The sequence below is a fragment of the Eptatretus burgeri genome, chromosome 12 (genome assembly GCF_056783735.1).
Source record: "Eptatretus burgeri isolate ZD-2024b chromosome 12, Ebu_testis_v1, whole genome shotgun sequence".
In the NCBI taxonomy this organism is placed as follows: domain Eukaryota; kingdom Metazoa; phylum Chordata; class Myxini; order Myxiniformes; family Myxinidae; genus Eptatretus; species Eptatretus burgeri.
The window spans coordinates 9,410,301-9,429,862 of NC_140972.1; the positions used below are offsets into that span (position 1 = coordinate 9,410,301).

A 19,562-nucleotide genomic window follows, 5' to 3' on the forward strand; every position below is an offset into this window, starting at 1 on the left:
AGCAAATATAATTAATCTGGAGATGCTTTGTCCTGGGAAGTTGATATGTAAGCTGATGAAGTGCAAATCACAGGGACACCTCATTGTAGGTGGAGTACTGTATTAAGTGCTGCTGATTGTCTCACTTAAAAGGGCTGCAGAGAGGCAGCGATGATCAGTTAAAGAAGAGGGATTCCCAAAAGAGAGGAGCAGAAAGCAATTTATTAATGAGATCTGGACATGGAAGTGACTGCACGGGTGGAACATGAGGTTTTCTGATGATATGACTTCACAATGAGAGGAGATAGGACAAAAAAAACGTACACGCACACACACACACACACACACACACACACACACACACACACACACACACACACACACACACACACACACACACACACACACACACACACACACACTGAACGACAGGAGGCATGCATGTAAAACTGCTGTGGATTAGTAGAGTCATAGATGAGCAGCATTTGCTTCATCCCAAAGATAAGATGAATATTCAATTTGACTGTAAAATTGCCTTGTTAATATTGAAATTTGATGATCGTTTGGAAATCGATGAACTCGGATCACCCAATCATGACTCATGGCGACCTGCACAAGCAGCGCAAGAAGTGCCAACACAGATGGCAAGACCGAGCTATTATGGATGAGCTGAGCGTTATTCCTGTTGCGATGCATGAGGAAGACCTCATAATGTTTTAAACTGAAGCACATGCTCAAGAAAGAGCCTGTTTTAAAGAAATCTTGTCGGATCTTGTTTTTCCTGCGAAATATTATTGTTGCCGTGACCATTGAAACTTTGTGGGATTTGTGCAGACCCAGTGGATATACTAAAGGCCTTGGGGGAGGTGTGGAGGGGGGGCGCGGGGGGGGGGGGTATCCAAATACAATACGGGAATGTTGAGGCACTCGCGAGTGGAGAGAGGAGTGGGAATTGGACGGACATGCCAATTGCTTTCTTTCCCTGCTGTACACGAGCGCTGAGTCAAAGTGAATTTTCTAATTGGAATGAGAGACTCGTCACTTTGTTTGCTTTTGTTGGCTTCGTGCTCCATTTCATGGCTTCCTGTGTTTTACTTTACTCTTTTTGTGCGTTACATCTTTATTGATAGCTGGGTGGTGGGCCAATGGCCTTGGTTTTTGGTTTTCCTTTTATGGTGGTTTCCCCACTGATGTTTTCATCAAGTTCAAGTGCACAACAACCATTCAACATTGATTTAGATCTTAAACCCATATCACTATCGCATGCGTCCTCTTTTTTAAGAGGTACTTCGTCGTCTTGACCCGAGGCGATCTTGCATTCCTTCCCTTGTGCTTTGCTTAGAGATTCTTGGGGCCGCCGCCTAACGCAAGTGGTTGCCATGGACGCTACCTGCTTTAGCAAATTGAAGTCGCAGGTCACAGGATCAAGTCTACGCAGGGAGCTCAATAAGGTCTCACACTTTCTCTTCTCTATCGGCAATCTCATCATTTTTAATGCATTTTCCATTCCGTTTTATGGTTTGGTGTTTGTGTTCAGTTGCTCGAGAGCCTTTTACTATTCATATATGTAGGATGTTTGTGGTGCAGGTTGTGTACATACTGTATCTGTTGCTAAAATATCAAGACCCCGACCCCTTCCATACAAATCTTAGCACCACCGCTGTGGTGGTACCCAAGTATAGGTTCCTTTCCGAGGAACGGTGCGTTCGTTCCCGAGGGATGGCACGTTCGTTCCCGAGGGATGGCACGGGAACGAACGTTCGTTTCCGAGGGACGGCGCGTTCGTTTGCGAGGGACGGCGCGTTCGTTCCCGAGGGATGGCGCGTTCGTTCCTGAGGGACGGCGCGTTCGTTCCCGAGGGACGGCGCGTTCGTTCCCGAGGGACGGCGCGTTCGTTCCCGAGGGACGGCGCGTTCGTTCCCGAGGGACGGCGCGTTCGTTCCCGAGGGACGGCGCGTTCGTTCCCGAGGGACGGCGCGTTCGTTCCCGAGGGACGGCGCGTTCGTTCCCGAGGGACGGCGCGTTCGTTCCCGAGGGACGGCGCGTTCGTTCCCGAGGGACGGCGCGTTCGTTCCCGAGGGACGGCGCGTTCGTTCTCGAGGGACGGCGCGTTCGTTCCCAGGGACGGCGCGTTCGTTGCCGAGGGACGGCGCGTTCGTTCCCACGGGACGGCGCGTTCGTTCTCAGGGACGGCGCGTTCGTTTCCGAGGGACGGCGCGTTCGTTCTCAGGGACGGCGCGTTCGTTTCCGAGGGACGGCGCGTTCTTTTCCGAGGGACGGCGCGTTCGTTGCCGAGGGACGGCGCGTTCGTTGCCGAGGGACGGCGCGTTCGTTGCCGAGGGACGGCGCGTTCGTTGCCGTGGAATGGCGCGTTCGTTGCCGAGGGACGGCGTGTTCGTTTCCGCGGGACGGCGCGTTTGTTTGCGAGGGACGGCGCGTTCATTCCCACGGCTGGCGCGTTCATTGTCGAGGGACGGCGCGTTCGTTGCCGAGGGACGGCGCGTTCGTTGCCGAGGGACGGCGCGTTCGTTCCCGAGGGACGGCGCGTTCGTTGCCGAGGGACGGCGCGTTCGTTGCCGAGGGACGGCGCGTTCGTTCTCAGGGACGGCGCGTTCGTTCTCAGGGACGGCGCGTTCGTTCTCAGGGACGGCGCGTTCGTTCTCAGGGACGGCGCGTTCGTTCTCAGGGACGGCGCGTTCGTTCTCAGGGACGGCGCGTTCGTTCTCAGGGACGGCGCGTTCGTTCTCAGGGACGGCGCGTTCGTTCCCGAGGGACGGCACGTTCGTTCCCGAGGGACGGCGCGTTCGTTTCCGAGGGACGGCGCGTTCGTTTCCGAGGGACGGCGCGTTCGTTTCCGAGGGACGGCGCGTTCGTTTCCGAGGGACGGCGCGTTCGTTTCCGAGGAACGGCGCGTTCGTTGCCGAGGGACGGCGCGTTCGTTGCCGAGGGACGGCGCGTTCGTTGCCGAGGAAGGCGCGTTCGTTGCCGAGGGACGGCGCGTTCGTTGCCGAGGGACGGCGCGTTCGTTGCCGAGGAATGGCGCGTTCGTTGCCGAGGGACGGCGTGTTCGTTTCCGCGGGACGGCGCGTTTGTTTGCGAGGGACGGCGCGTTCGTTGCCGAGGAACGGCGCGTTCGTTGCCGAGGGACGGCGCGTTCGTTCCCGAGGGACGGCGCGTTCGTTGCCGAGGGACGGCGCGTTCGTTGCCGAGGGACGGCGCGTTCGTTCCCGAGGGACGGCGCGTTCGTTGCCGAGGGACGGCGCGTTCGTTGCCGAGGGACGGCGCGTTCGTTGCCGAGGGACGGCGCGTTCGTTCTCAGGGACGGCGCGTTCGTTCTCAGGGACGGCGCGTTCGTTCTCAGGGACGGCGCGTTCGTTCCCGAGGGACGGCGCCGTTCGTTCCCGAGGGACGGCGCCGTTCGTTCCCGAGGGACGGCGCGTTCGTTCCCGAGGGACGGCGCGTTCGTTTCCGAGGGACGGCGCGTTCTTTTCCGAGGGACGGCGCGTTCGTTTCCGAGGGACGGCGCGTTCGTTTCCGAGGGACGGCGCGTTCGTTTCCGAGGGACGGCGCGTTCGTTGCCGAGGGACGGCGCGTTCGTTGCCGAGGGACGGCGCGTTCGTTGCCGGGGAACGGCGCGTTCGTTGCCGAGGGACGGCGCGTTCGTTTCCGCGGGACGGCGTGTTCGTTTGCGAGGGACGGCGCGTTCGTTCCCACGGGACGGCGCGTTCATTGTCGAGGGACGGCGCGTTCGTTGCCGAGGGACGGCGCGTTCGTTCCCACGGGACAGCGCGTTCGTTGCCGAGGGACGGCGCGTTCGTTGCCGAGGGACGGCGCGTTCGTTGCCGAGGGACGGCGCGTTCATTTTCTAGGGACGGCGCGTTCGTTCTCAGGGACGGCGCGTTCGTTGCCGAGGGACGGCGCGTTCGTTTCCGAGGGACGGCGCGTTCGTTCTCAGGGACGGCGCGTTCGTTCTCAGGGACGGCGCGTTCGTTCTCAGGGACGGCGCGTTCGTTCTCAGGGACGGCGCGTTCGTTCTCAGGGACGGCGCGTTCGTTCTCAGGGACGGCGCGTTCGTTCTCAGGGACGGCGCGTTCGTTCTCAGGGACGGCGCGTTCGTTCTCAGGGATGGCGCGTTCGTTGCCGAGGGACGGCGCGTTCGTTGCCGAGGGACGGCGCGTTCGTTTCCGAGGGACGGCGCGTTCGTTTCCGAGGGACGGCGCGTTCGTTTCCGAGGGACGGCGCGTTCGTTTCCGAGGGACGGCGCGTTCGTTGCCGAGGGACGGCGCGTTCGTTGCCGAGGGACGGCGCGTTCGTTGCCGAGGGACGGCGCGTTCGTTGCCGAGGGACGGCGCGTTCGTTGCCGAGGGACGGCGCGTTTGTTTGCGAGGGACGGCGCGTTCGTTCCCACGGGACGGCGCGTTCGTTCTCAGGGACGGCGCGTTCGTTGCCGAGGGACAGCAGGACGGCACCTTTGATGATTTGACAGAGCATGCTCACCCGCTCTCAGTTCGGGGTTAAATGTTCTTCCATCTGACGTATTCTGGGATGCAGGGATATTGGATTTCCCACTTATTCATCCATTATTCATCACACCACATTTATTAATTATCTGAATTACAGTCGATTTTTTTTTTGTCGACTGTGTGTTATTTATTTTACACAGAATAAGGCATTTGTGAATGCACAATAACTTACTAAATAATTTATGGAAGTGCATACGTTTTATGAAAACGAACCTCATTGGTGACAAGGGGAATGTCTTCGTGAGAGGTCCATCCGGAGTCAGTTTGTGCCTCCATGAGGAAGTTTGTTTTAATATGACTAATGAAAATGATAATGTTTTAAGGAAAGACATATTTCAATCCTCCTCTTTTATAACTTCTTTTTACAGAATTTCCAATACACTGACATTATGCCAGATATGTGATCTCGATCATTCATCTTTAAGGGCACTTTGCATTAATATTCAATTATTTTTCTGTTTGTGTCATTCAATTCCTATGTGTATTAATAAAACTATTTTCAGTGAATTTAGTTCCTCGAGGACTTAGCCATAGATCCCTCATTTACACCACTGTTGACATGGGAGACTCCACTGAAGAATCTATTGACACTCTTCGGGAGTTGGTCAGCCAAGAGCAGGTTCCTCGGGTGTTGGCCTCTTCCGGAAATGAGGGTCCACCTCCTCGGTGGTGAGGTGTAGAGAACATTGTACTTTACGGTAATTCCACATATCGACGGTCCCCTGTGCCAGTGCGCATGCGCAGCCTGACCCGGAGCCAGGGATGTTGTGGGTGTTTCAACCTGTTCAATACTTGTTTGATTATTGTCGTTCCACGCTAATAAAGTGGTCGAACAAATTGAACTCTGTTCTTATTTATAATCAAACAGCTTGATGCAGTCGAGTAAAGATCGTCGGTGCTGAGGAGGACGCGACTGGGTGAAAACGGACCACGAGAACGTCGACAGTGAGTTTGGGTTTCTCGGGTACTGTACCCAATCTTCGCCCCCAGGACACTGTACACACGTGTGCATCACCGAAAATAGAACGTTTACTCCAGAATAACTGTTCCTATGGCGCCGGTGAAAGCAGAGTGCCCGATCGAGGGTTGTGACTATATGGCTACACACGCAGAGGCGGCAGTGGTGGCCGCCATGTTGAGTATACACGCCACTGTGCACGTCGCCGCCCCCAGGGCGGCGAGCTCGAATGCCAAGATGGAGAAACTCAAGCGTCCCTCCATAGCACTGGCCGGAACGGGCGAGGCCTGGTCGTACTTCATAACCCGCTGGGGCGAATACAAAACAGGTACTAAGCTTGTCGGACCTGACATAGTCGCGCAGCTACTGGAGTGCTGTGAGGAGGAGCTGAGAAAGGACCTCACTCGCGCGGCGGGTCGGAGCCTCGTGGGCAGCGATGAAGAAGACGTTCTCGCCGCCATGAAGGCGCTCGCCGTCCGGACGGAGAACACGATGGTAGCTCGAGTGGCCCTGTCTAACATGCGGCAGGGACACGAGGAGCCCGTCCGGTCGTTCCACGCCCGCATCAAGGGGCAGGCGGACACGTGCAAGTATGAAATGAAGTGCACCAAGGCGGGGTGCGATCAGGTCAACGACTTCACCGAAGAGATATTGCGCAACGTGGTTGCCCGTGGCATCGCGGACCAAGCAATACAACTTGACCTACTCGGTGAGAAGAACCAGGACATGCCATTAAAGGACATGATAGAGTATATCGAGGCCAAAGAGTCTGGAAAACGCTCGGCATCGCGCCTGCTTGACACTCAGAGCACGGACGCGATCAGTAATTCGTATCGGCGGGGAAAGCGACAGGACGTCCGCGCCAGAGTAGGAGCCAGGCCGGAAAAACGGAAGGCCAAGCCCGAAGGAGTATGCATCTACTGCGGCGAGGTGGGCCACGGCAAAACGCCTCAATGGCGCGCCAGACGCGCCGAGTGCCCCGGATACGGTAAAAAGTGCCGGAAGTGTGACCGCCAGAATCACCTCGACAAGGCGTGCCTGGGCGGCCGATCGGCAAGACCCCCATCTAAGGAGACCGACGGGATGTACGACGAGCAGACGGCAGCCTTCGTCGAGCTATGCACGGTCACCATGGCCAGCACAGAGGACGAAATGCGCACGCTTCCCCTCGCTCACCACCTGTACGATGATATGTGCGATAAGTGGATGAAACGCATATCCGACCCGCAGCCATACGTCAACCTCACTCTCACCAACAAGCGCGAGGATTACAAAGCACTGGGTTTTAACCTCCTGAAACACACCCGCGCGGTAACCCTACCCGCTATGGCAGACACGGGGTGCCAGAGCTGCCTGATCGGCATTAAAGTCGTCCAACAAATGGGCCTGAGTACCGAGGACCTCATACCTGTATCCATGACCATGAAGGCCGCAAACAACAGAGGAATTCGTATCCTCTGAGCCGTGGTAGTCAGATTCGCCGGTAACAGTGATGACGCTCGGAGATTGGAGACGCGCCAAATCGCGTATGTGACGGACTCTTCAGACCGCATCTTCCTCTCCCGCGCGGCCTGCATGGACCTGGGAATGATCTCGGACAGATTCCCGACACTCGGAGAGGTGAATCTGACAACCTCGGAATTGTGCGACTGCCCGCGACGCGCGGAGCCGCCGACCAAGCCGACCGCACTCCCCATGCCAGCGACCGAGGCCAACAGAGAGGCACTACAGTCACATTTACTCAGGATGTATGCTCAGAGCACATTCAACACGTGCCCACACCAGCCACTACCGAGAATGACCGGCCCGCCACTACGTCTTATGCTCAGTGAGAACGCGACACCGGTTGCCCATCACACTCCCATCTCCGTGGCCATACATTGGCAAGATGAGGTAAAAGCAGGCCTCGACCAGGACGTTCGGCTCGGCGTGTTGGAGGAAGTACCCGTCGGCACGCCGGTGACATGGTGTCACCGCATGGTAATTTGCGCGAAAAAGAATGGCAAGCCGCGACGCACCGTCGACTTTCAGGCCTTGAACAAGCATGCGTTCCGCGAGACCCACCACACCCAATCCCCGTTCCACCAGGCGAGACGCGTACCTAACAGGAAGCGCAAGACAGTATTCGACGCATGGAACGGTTACCATAGCGTCCGCCTACACGAGGACGACCGCCACAAGACGACCTTCATCACTCCATGGGGGCGCTACCGGTACCTATCTGCCCCACAAGGGTATATGGCATCGGGGGACGGTTACTCACGACGATACGATGAGATCGTCGCGGACATTGGTAACAAGACCAAGTGCGTAGATGACACGCTCCTATGGTCAGACACGATTGAGGGGAGCTACTTCCAGGCGGTCCAATGGCTGGATATATGCGGCCGGAATGGAATCATCCTCAACCTGGAGAAGTTTGTCTTCAGCGCACCCACGGTGGACTTCGCGGACTTCACCATCACCATGACCGACGTGCGACCGTGCAGCCGCTACCTGGAAGCAATCCACGATTTCCCACAACCGCGTAACATCACCGACGTCAGATCGTGGTTCGGGCTTGTCAACCAGGTGGCATACGCCTTTAGTATGGCCGAACGAATGCAGCCATTCCGAAAGCTCCTGAAAAGTGGAGAACGCTTCCAGTGGTCCATGGAGTTAGAGGACATATTCCGCGAGTCGAAAGACGTGATCGTACAAGAAATCGAACACGGTGTCCGCATATTTGACAAAACTAAGCCAACATGCATCGCCACGGACTGGTCGAAGGAGGGAATCGGATTCTGGTTGCTTCAAAAGCACTGCCGATGCGTGCCAGTTAGACCATTCTGCTGCACTGATGGATGGAAAATAACCCTGGTCGGCAGCAGATTTACACACGCGGCAGAATCCAGATACGCGCCCATAGAGGGCGAGGCTCTCGCAGTCGCGGACGCCTTGGACAAAGCGCGCTACTTCGTACTGGGCTGCGAGAACCTGATCGTTGCGGTAGACCACAAACCACTGCTGAAACTCCTTTCTGACAGAGCACTTGACGACATACCCAACCCCCGCCTCAGGAACCTCAAGGAGAAGACCCTGCGTTATCGCTTCCGCATCATACATATCCCGGGCATGAAGAACAAGGCGGCAGATGCCATGTCGCGCAGGCCAGTTGGCACCACGCGACCTCCACTCATGAACCTTCCAGATGACAATGCCACCATAGCGACCCACCTCCAACCAAGCACGCACACCGACGTCCTGTCCCTCCTACGCCAAACTGAGCCGGAGTATGACGACGACGTCGAGGACAACCTGGCATGGTGTGCCGCGGGCCTCGAATCATTGCGATCAGTAACATGGGATCGCGTCAGGGAAGCCACCAGCAGCGATGGCGATATGCACATATTGGAGGGAATGACAATGAACGGCATCCCCGACTCAAAAATCGAGATGCCAGAGACAATTCGCGACTATCACCAGTACCGCGAGAACATTACATCGACAGATGGAGTGATCCTATACAAGGACCGAGTAGTCATACCACCCTCACTCCGCGGCGATGTGCTGAGCGCCCTACACGCTGCCCACCAGGGCGTATCAATGATGACCGCCCGCGCAGAATCCTCTGTATTCTGGCCAGGCATGTCGGCCGACATCAGCGCCACTCGGAAAAACTGCGAACACTGCCACCGGATGGCACCATCACAGCCTGGAGCGCCACCAACTCCACCTATTCCGGTCGTTTACCCCTTTCAGGCAGTGTGCTCGGACTTCTTTGTACACAGGGGTGCACACTACCTTGTGACAGTGGACAGATACTCGAACTGGCCGATCATCTCAAAGTCGACGGGTGGCGCCGCCGGACTCATAAACCACTTACGTCGCGCCTTCGTGACGTACGGGACACCAGAAGAGCTCGCGTCGGATGGGGGACCGGAGTTCACCTCCACCGAGACCAGGTCATTCCTGCACAGATGGGCGTACACCACCGCTTGTCATCGGTGGCCTTCCCTCACAGCAACTGTCGCGCGGAGATTGGAGTTAAGACAATGAAACGACTTATCACGGACAACACCAGCCCGCAGGGAGAACTTGACACTGACGCTGTGCAGAGAGCGATACTACAATATCGTAACACGCCTGACCCTGACACGAAGATCTCCCCGGCAATGTGTGTCTTCGGCCGCCCGATACGCGATTTCATCCCAATTATCCCCGGGAAGTACAGACCGCACGACACTTGGCATGAGACCCTGAAAGCGAGGGAGGAGGCCCTCCGCAAACGTCATATCCGCACAGCCGACACCTGGGCAGAACACACCAAACGCCTTCCGCCACTTGCTGTAGGGGACCAAGTCCGCGTACAGAACCAGACAGGATTCCACCCAAAAAATGGGACAAGACAGGCAGTATCGTGGAGGTACGCCAACACGACCAATACGTGATCAAGATCGATGGCTCGGGCAGAGTCACACTTCGGAACAGGAAATTCCTGCGCAAGTTTAGCCCAGTTCGCAATGACCAGCTGCCACCCCGGTCTATCTATGATGATCTAGCAACCCGCATCACTGTACCTGCACCCGTTGTAACACCGCAACTGCCTGACCTCGACAGCGAACCCGTGACATCTGCGACGCCAACGGGGCCCACGCCGGCACTGACGTCAGTATGCACACCCCGGCGCAAGACGACACCCGTTTTAGACACGCCAGCAGCACCAGGACGAGGCACACCGAGGCGCGCGTTCCTTCAGACGCCACCATCGGCCCCTGAAACCCCGAGAGCCCCATCCCCACTGGGGCCCGATGTGACACCACCAGCACCAGCGATAGGTCAACGCCGATCCACCAGAGCGACCAGCGTGCCTGCCTGGCACAAGGACTACTCCATGGAATAGTCACACGATGGGCGATATAAACTTTTGTTCATTCATTAAACTTAATATTTTCTCAGCCTTTATCTATTAACATAATAAAGACTCGGAGGGAGATAGAGAACATTGTACTTTACGGTAATTCCACATATCGACGGTCCCCTGTGCCAGTGCGCATGCGCAGCCTGACCCGGAGCCAGGGATGTTGTGGGTGTTTCAACCTGTTCAATACTTGTTTGATTATTGTCGTTCCACGCTAATAAAGTGGTCGAACAAATTGAACTCTGTTCTTATTTAAGGTGCAACTTCAACCACCTAATGGTGGGGTGGGGGGAGGATTACAAGTTCAGGTGGTTTCCTTCTTCCTTAAACCAAGGCAACCTTTTTCCTGTCGGGGACTCACGCTACAGCAACCACAGCATGAGACACCATTTGGATACATCTGGCAAGGAGATGAATGGGCACGAACATAGAGAGAGACAGAGACAGAGACAGAGACACAGAGAGACAGATCTCGAGATAGATATCGAGAGAGATATCGAACAATAAGTAAGAGGGTTGGGTTGGTTAATGGGGGTAAAAAAAGATCATCGGTTAGGATGGGGGATGGCAAGTCAGGATTTGGTGGCTGAGACAGCCCATAAACTTCATCCATGGGCTTTGCTCCATTACCTGGAGGAGCAAAGCATGGGTGTCTGTCCCCCAAAGTCCGAGACACACCACTAGGGGGTGGGAAGTTGGATGGTCCTTGCAGGCCCTTAGGGTCTATGTGGGAAGAGAGAGATCCCTACTCTGATGCCCAATTTTCTGGGTCAGGGGTGGGGATGGTCTATGGTGCATAAATAGTACTAAGTAACCCAACTACCATCACTGTTCTTTCACTGTTAACCAACTTCTGGTGCAGTTTCCAGTTTTTGGTTTTGCTAGAATAAAATAGAGGGAGACTTGGACAGATAATGGGTGTGGGGAGGATGCATGGGGTGGATAAGATGGATACAGAAGCAACAAACTCTCAGGAAAGAAAAACTGGAAATTTGGAAGTAGGTGGTCTTCGGGGTGGGGAGGGGTGTGTTTACAGGGGTAGAAAAGATCATGGTTTTGGATGGGTGAAGTAACGATCTGAAATAGTGGTGAACAGCTGGCTTGAAGACCTGGAGGGAAGAATGAGATTGAAGAGAATGTGGAAGTTGGTTTCACAGGTGGGAAAAGAGAGAAACAACTGAGTGGAGGTGAGCAGTGATCCTGGATTTTGGGAGAATTTCATGGACAATGTGAGTCAGGTAATAAATACCCATCAGACGGAAGGGGAGCGTGGGAGTTGTAGGGGGAAGAAGGGGTTGTGGGGGTTGTGGGGGTTGTGGCTTAGAGCTTACCATGGTGTGCAGTATTCACAAAGTCATCTTTTTAAGGGTTAGCCTGTTCATTATGTAATGATGCATTCGATTACCACAGTGCCCTTGACTGTACATTGCTTATTGTTTCATTGTACCTGAAACATGCTGGTTTCCCAAAAATATTTTGGTGGTTTCCCCATTTTTCTGATCGTGCGAGCCTGGTTGTTCAGGTGTTTACTTCATAATGTGAATTTCTCAATCCATCTCCACATTTATTGTGTTTTCTGCAGCTTTTCTTTGTGGTATTTTCTTGATGAAGCTACTTTCAGTGTTTAAATAAAACCTTCTCTTCTTCATGAAATACTAATCAATTCCAGTTAATATTCTAATCCAAACGAGCTTATTTGGGTTATTATACACAGGCTGTTTCACCCGGGTGAAACCATTCTCACCAAAGAATCATTCACTTCCTTTCAGTAAATTTAAATTGTAGGCAAAAACAGCTCCACATTTCAAGACGATGTTCGAACACGATTTGACGTACACATCCGTGCGCATGCACAAACACACACTTCTTTCCTATTATGTTCGATCAGGTAACCTTATGTTTTTGCTTCCAGGCTCTCTGCGGCTTCACAGTTGAGCTGTGGGAGATGGGAAGAGCTCCAGGCATTGCCACTGGAAACTGGGGTTGTGGAGCATTTGGAGGCGATCCCTTTCTTAAAGGTGATGAAGTGTGGATTCTTAGCATTGCTGATTCTTGTTTATCCATACTACAAAAGATCAATACATTTTATATTTGGCTCAAATATTGGACACACCAACAGCAGGGTTGAGGGACAAAATAGAGGGAGATTTGGAGCGATAAGGGATGTGGGGAATAATGAAGACAAAGGGAGGACACAAGGATACAAGATGGATATAGCCACAAACTCACAATCACAGAATTGGAAGGAAAAGCTGGAAACCTGGAAGGAGGTGGGCTGGGTGTAAAAAAAAAATAAAAATAATAATAATAATAATAATAATAATAATAAATAAAAATAATTATGGTTGTGTATGGGGGTGAGATAGCGGTGAACAGCTGTATTGAAGCCCTGGAAGGAAGATTGACATTAAGGAGACTGAGGAAGTTGGTTCTTCAGGTAGGGAAATAAAAGAGGAAAGAATGAGTGGAGGTGAGTCTGGATTTTGGGAGTTTCACCAGAAGGGGGAAGTTGGATTGTTTGCACACTGCAAAAACCTAGAAATGGCAGAGGTTGCAAGATCATAAATGAGGCAGTCTAAGATAGAGAGACCACCTTACCTGTCTGCGATGTGAAAGAGATAGGGCCACGATCTCTGTTTCATCTCGGGAGATTCCAATAATCTTGAAGGCCTTGGTTTCCACAGCATCAAGCTGAGCAAAGTGTGAGGCAGGGGAGCCAGCCCAGAGGGGAGAGCAGTGCTCCATCAAACTGTGGTTGAAAACATTATGGGTGGATAGGAGTTTAGGTGTGCAAAGGAAGGGCTTTGTATGACAGAGGATGTCCAGTTGGCAACGAGTTTTGGAGGCCATATTTGAAATGTGATTTGCCCAACTTTGAAATGTAGTTTGCCCAAGAAAGATCATGGCTGATTATGAGACCCAGGAGTTTGAATGACTGAACTTCTTCAAGAGCATTGTTAAGTAAGTTGATGGAAGGGTTGGCCAGACAGTCGTTTTCAGAGAGACAGTGAGAATGTGGATTTCAGTAGTTTTTCACTCCTCCGGTACATTATTGAAAAATAGGAAACCTGCTCGCATGTGAGGATTGTGAGTGATGGCTATTTGTTTTTTGGTTTGGGGGGGGGGGGGTGGTGTTTCAGGGGTGGAGGTGGTTGGGGAGCGGATGCGGGAAGTTGTTCATGCGAGGATATGGGGACATCACCAATCCAACACCAACTTTGGCTGATCCAGCATGTTTCTCAGGCTGTATTTTTAACTCACCTGGAACTGAGTTCCGTGGAGCTTATGCGATGGTGCGTTGTCTGTCTACAAATACTTGCAACTTCTTCTCTGAAACTACACATCCGATTTTGATGAAACTTTACCACAACATGAATATCAAAGTTTGTTCATAGCATTAAAAAAAAACTTGGGCCCGAAGGGATTCTACAGGGCTTGCCCCCCAAAATAGGTGTTTGCTTTCTTCTCAAAAACAGCACACATAATTCTGATGAAACTTGACCACAACCTTCATCACCTGTAATGTGCCAAAGATTGTTCACACCATTAAAAACAGCCAGGGTTTAAGGGGGTTTACGGTTGTGGTGGGAAGGGGTGGTTGCCCCCCAAAAGAGATATTTGTTTTCTTCTCAGAAACTACACACACAATTCCGATAAAATGACCACCGTCTTCATCACCCATGATGTACTAAAGTTTGTTCATGGCATTAAAAAAAAACATCCATAGGTATTGACTTTCTTCCCCGTTACATAGTTTGTGGGTCATCCATTTGTGGGTTCCCTGGTTATCTTATCCAGCCGTTTCCAGGTGAGCGCCCTGGGGTATTTCCCATTTGTTTGATTGTTCTGATACAGCTCTATTGAGTGGAGATTTAACAGGAAGTAAGCAGGCATGGCTTGAACTTGATAATGGATACGCTGGGCTTGAGACAGACATAAATGAATAAGATGACATAAGGAAACTATAGCTAATGGATCTGCAGTGATATAGCTTTTATCAACCAACAGACAAATCACCAACGAGGTCTCAATGTATATTCCTGCTTGTTATCACCACTGTTGGGATTAGACAGTATTGAGATATTTTATGAACAAAAACTGAAGGTGATAATTTGGGTTTTACACTTGTCACATCCATCAAATTTGTTCTTGTTTTATGTCCTTAGTTTATACAGCTTTCAAGTTTTCAGACAACTCGAATAAATTCCACCTTTACAAAATATAAAATTCATTGAAAAGGCCAAGGTTTATTTGAAGTGTCAGAACATTGAATTTGAAAAAGAACTGAACAAGCTTCCGGAGCATGTGCATGTGACAGCGTGTTCTGAACTCAAGTATGGTTTAATGGCACCGAGTGACCTGACTGTTTGTACAGGAACATCATGAGTAATGAAACCTGTGTGCACCGACTCTAATCGCTCCAGCTTGCAGAGATGGCACTCAGACTGTTCCAAAAAGCTCAACGCAATGCTATCGTTCCAGAAGGAGGGGTCTGGTTCTAAGGTTTGGGGTATTAGGGTTGGGGGAGTGGAGATTTATAATAAATTTTAATATCACAAATTCACATTTTAATTGGGGTGAAGTCCTCTTGCTCACATTGTGATGACTATTTGAAAAACGATTGAGATTAATCAATTGTCCGAGTGGATGGAGAGGATTGCTGTGTGGTGATAAGAGTAGGGGAGTTTAAAGTAAATGATAATTCCAGGCGGTGTTTTCAGATTTTGAGCAGGATCGACTTCTAATGTATGTTCTTAAGTATGAAGCAGATGGTTTGTCGATGGTGAAATCGGTCGTAGAGTACGACATTAATTATATTTTTGCATCATAATGTGGAATCTTCAAACTCCTTGATTGCGATTAATTCAAGAAATAGTTTACAAAATGCCCTGCAAGTGTACTTTCCATGACTATTTACGGGACTATTTGGGAAAAATAAGAAAAGTATCCCAAAGTTGTGATTTGCAAACAACATCGCAGCCTTGGTGAGACACACTTGTGTGCTTTCACCCACATATGTCAGGAAGTTCGTGATGTCATCGGCATACGGGGTACTACTACAAACAGACCAAATGTACATTATGGCAGTTGAACATTATCAATGGTTGATGGACATGAACACAATCTCAGAAAGTATTTTAAGATCAGCCGATTTATGCCGCAAACTCTCAAAAGAGTGAAAAGGCTTAGAGGTATCATCGTTTTGATTGGGATTACTCTTTGTGCCAACGATGAAAGCTTTTAAAACCATAAAATTGCATAACCACAAAATTGCTTTGGTGTATTGTATTTTCATTGTGAATATTTCCTTGCATGAGCATTAAAAATGGTTTCACCTGTCCATGCTTTACCCTCAAAATGCCGAGCGTCGAGCAAGGGAGCAGCACGTACCATTTTAAAATAAGTCTTTGGTATGACTCAACTGAGGTTTGAATCGAACCACCGTCCTCCCAGACTCAGAGTGAATGCCTTCTAACCACAATGTCACTGACTCTGAGTCTGGTGAAATATACACTTGACCTCTGGCATTGATCTGTGTAGATGTACTCTTCATTAGGTCCTCTCTTCGAGCATGACCTAATAATATGGGTGTCGATGTCCTTCGATTCCTCGGTCCATTCACAATGAAGTTGGAGCGGGAGATCTGGTCATTAGTGATCCTGATAGAGGTCGATGAGACATACACGATGGTATGACTTTCAAGGTCAAGGTCACGAGGCCTTTGAAGTTGCGAAAATGACGATTTTCAAATTCTATCTCCTCCACCATTTCTCAAGCGATCTTGAATTTGATTGTAGCATATGAATCTATGGGACAATATCTAAATTTGGTCGGGCCGGATTTTCGATATTCGCTTTCGTTTTCGTGTCACGTGACTTCAAAGTTGGCAAAAATGCGAAAATGACGATTTTCAAAATCTGTCTCCTACATTTCTCAAGCAATCTTCAATTTGATTGTGGCATATCAATGTATGGGACAATATCTAAATTTGGTCGGGACGGATTTTCGAATTTCGCTTTCGTTTTCGCGTCACGTGACTTCAAAGTTTGCAAAAACTGCCCTACCTTCAGGAGGCTATATATTCTCTACTGGGCATGGTAAAAGTTAGTGAATGGTGTCATTGCATAGCAGCTGACCTTGTATATTTATACATTTTCCGCAGAAGGTGCAAAAGTTTCAAAACCCGAAATGTAAACGTCGGCATTTATTTTCAAAATATAATTTCGTGCGTGCGCGCGCCAAAATGCCGAGTCATCTTTAACCAAACTGTGCAGTTCGAGCTGCGCAGTAGAACTGCGCAGTCGAGCTGTGCAGTAGAACTGCGCAGTAGTCTTCGGTCATAACTGAACATTGAGAACTTGTGGTATTATAGAGATGACCGTCACCCCCACACGGGGGTAATTTGTTTTTGTTTTTTGGGGGGGGGAGGGAGGGGGTTGACCGGATGGTTGGGAGGGATGCACACAAGCCTCAAAGCTGTTTAGCCTGGGTCTGAATCCCGACCCAGCTATAAACTGTCAGCCTAGTGTTTCACAGGTAAGGTGATTCATCAATATGTGTGCAGTCCCTCGGATGGACATTAAACGGGTGTCCTGTCTGCCAGCATTAGTTGGTGGACGTTAAAGATGCCACGTTATCCTTCCTGAAGATTTGGCGAGCTATTTCCAACACCATGAACAAATTACAAATTCCTGCCCGAACCAGTAGAGAGCATGGCATCAGCGGCACAGCCGCACCCTCGACCAATGGTGCGACCCCGCAGCCTTGTGCTGCGTACAAACGAATGAACAATTTTTCTTCTTTGTTTTTTTTGTGGTTGAGAGGAGTGGTGGGGGGGGGGAGGAGGATGTTTGGTGGAGTAGTTGGGTGAATCACAGTTTTAATTTCTGGCAACATCCTTTGAAAGGATTAAAACAGCTGCTGCAACTTCTCTCTTTCTATTAATCTATTAATTGGTGAGGTTGTTGTTTTTGCACCATCAGTTCTTTCAATATCCTATTCCACTCCAGCTTCATTTGTTAAACATGTCATTGTGCAACTTACTTCTTGCTTGCTTACTTATCTAAATTCGTACTGACAGTCTACCCTCAATTATTTAACTCCTGTTTTTCTTGTCTTTGGACTTCCAGCTTCTGCTCCACCACTTAACGTGTAAGACGATCATCATTAATGTCGACTTCTCAGCTTTTCTCATCTTCCAAACTTTTCCTGCTCCCAATATCAGTTCATTTTCCACTATAATCTATCCCGGTGTTTCACAGGAAGGTGTTTTGAGGATTAGACAGACACGCATGTTTTAATAATTGTACAGTGTTGGCTGTCTGTGTCTCTCATTCTGTCTTGTGCATCTATGCGTGTCCCCACATGCAGATCAACTTTAATACAGTGCCGAGACCGGAGGATAAGTGGAGAAATGTTCCAGGAATTATTATTTTTGTGTACTCTTTCCTATTTTAATTATCAGTTTACCTCCCAGCTCACTCAACTGCATAAAACTTCATTAATGAGCGAACACCATTCAGCCTTCTTACTCATTTGAGTATTTGTCAAGGAATTGGGTGTATTTCCATGATTAAAAAAAAATCTATATTCCTTTTCGAAAATCAACTTGTAATCTCATCGCTCAACATTCGATGTTTTTGCATCAAATGACCCCTTTTTCTCTCTTTTCGTTCCTATCATTGTTCAGCTCTCCTGCAGCTCATGGCAGCTGGTGCTACTCGACGTCCCGTGGCTTATTTCACCTTTGGAGATCGAAGGATGATGAAGAAAATCTTCCACATCCACTATGCTTTGAGAGAGAGACAACTTTCGATCGGTACGTCGTTTAGAACAACCGCGTTTAGGCCCCGTGGTCACGGACAAGCTCCATTGTAGTCGCTTTGTCATTCCATCTGAGCTGTTTCCTTTCACTTCCTTTTTTGTTTTTTATTTCACTTGTTCTTTTGTTGCGCTTCGATGGTGTCAACTTTGCCGACGAGTTTTCCCTGTCCATTTCAGGCGATTTGTTCCAACTTTTGCTGCGTTTTCAAGACCAGGTCGTGAAGCCGGATTGCACGATGACCCTCGCACAGCTTCCCGAGTGGTTGCTGAAACAGATTGGAGTCTGCGCTGGAGATTAAGCTATTAGATCGTTTGGTCTGCTCATCTGTGATTGTTTTTCATTCACCCCATCATGCCATTAGGTGCAGTACAATGTCACATCATTGTACTAAAGGATGCAAAACTCCACGCGTTATTCCATCATATTTGTATGCAACCTCTAGTTACACAATACTGTGTTGCATACTACTTTTTACCTCTCTGTAATATAATACTTTATCATGTTTTATGTCTTGTAAAATGATTTTGATCAAATAAAGCTGCTTTGTTTGACCCCCAAAATATGTGATCTTGCATTGCAATAATTTTCATGAATGTAAACAAATTGCAGCTGGGCAGCCCCTATCCAGGCAATCCCTTAACTGGGCAGCCACACTTAACTGGGCAGCCCCTTAACTTGGCAGCCCCCTAACCTAGCAGCCCACTACTCATTTATTGCCAATTTGGAATAAGCAATTTGTCATCAAAAGAATATTAATTATGGTTTGTAAGCATCCAGGATAATTAAATCCACTGTTTTCTTCTTGTATTCTGTTTTAATAATTATGCATTCTTCAATTAATATTCATGGATAGGCTTGTGATTATGAGTGATTAATAAAGAAGCAAATGGATGCACCCAAGCCTACAATCATGAGTGAAGAATTCTTGTTGCAAAAATTCCTATTAATTTAAGTGTTTATGATTTGCGATAAATTATGCGATGCTTCTTGTCATGAGGTGTTCGTATGTGAAGAGAATGGGCAGTCGTGAATGTCCTGATATTCACAGCACAGGTAAACGCTGAGGGATATCATCACGGTAAGACAGCAAGATCGAGCGCAGCTCAGCTGTTCTTCAAGGATGCGATTCCGGTGCTGAAGGTGTCCATCAAGGCAGTCATTAATTTACCTGACAGATAAAGACTGAGGAAAACCATGCACCAACGAGCAACACTGGACGCAAAAGGAAAACCTGCACATCGCAAGCAGTTACAAAGAAACGTCACAAATGGCTGTGTGTACTGTATCTCTGTAAAGCAAAGTTATGGCTGAAATTTTCCACCTCTTCATATTGGCATCATTCATAATAGTATTAAATCGGTTAATATCAGCAAACTT

At 49.9% G+C, this 19,562-nt stretch overlaps 1 protein-coding gene across 5 annotated transcripts in view; it reads left to right on the plus strand.

The window, feature by feature from the left end:
• PARG (poly(ADP-ribose) glycohydrolase) overlaps positions 1–19,093 on the plus strand; it is a 183,125-nt gene extending 164,032 nt beyond the window's left edge. For all 5 annotated transcript variants that reach the window (XM_085849416.1, XM_085849420.1, XM_085849417.1 and 2 more), the window contains 4 exons: positions 1,322–1,430; positions 12,273–12,378; positions 18,051–18,179; positions 18,362–19,093. In XM_085849416.1, the coding sequence (XP_085705542.1) occupies positions 1,322–1,430; positions 12,273–12,378; positions 18,051–18,179; positions 18,362–18,483 (466 nt within the window). In that variant the 3' untranslated portion in view covers positions 18,484–19,093. The remainder of the gene's footprint in view (positions 1–1,321; positions 1,431–12,272; positions 12,379–18,050; positions 18,180–18,361) is intronic.
• The last annotated feature ends 469 nt before the right edge of the window (positions 19,094–19,562 follow it).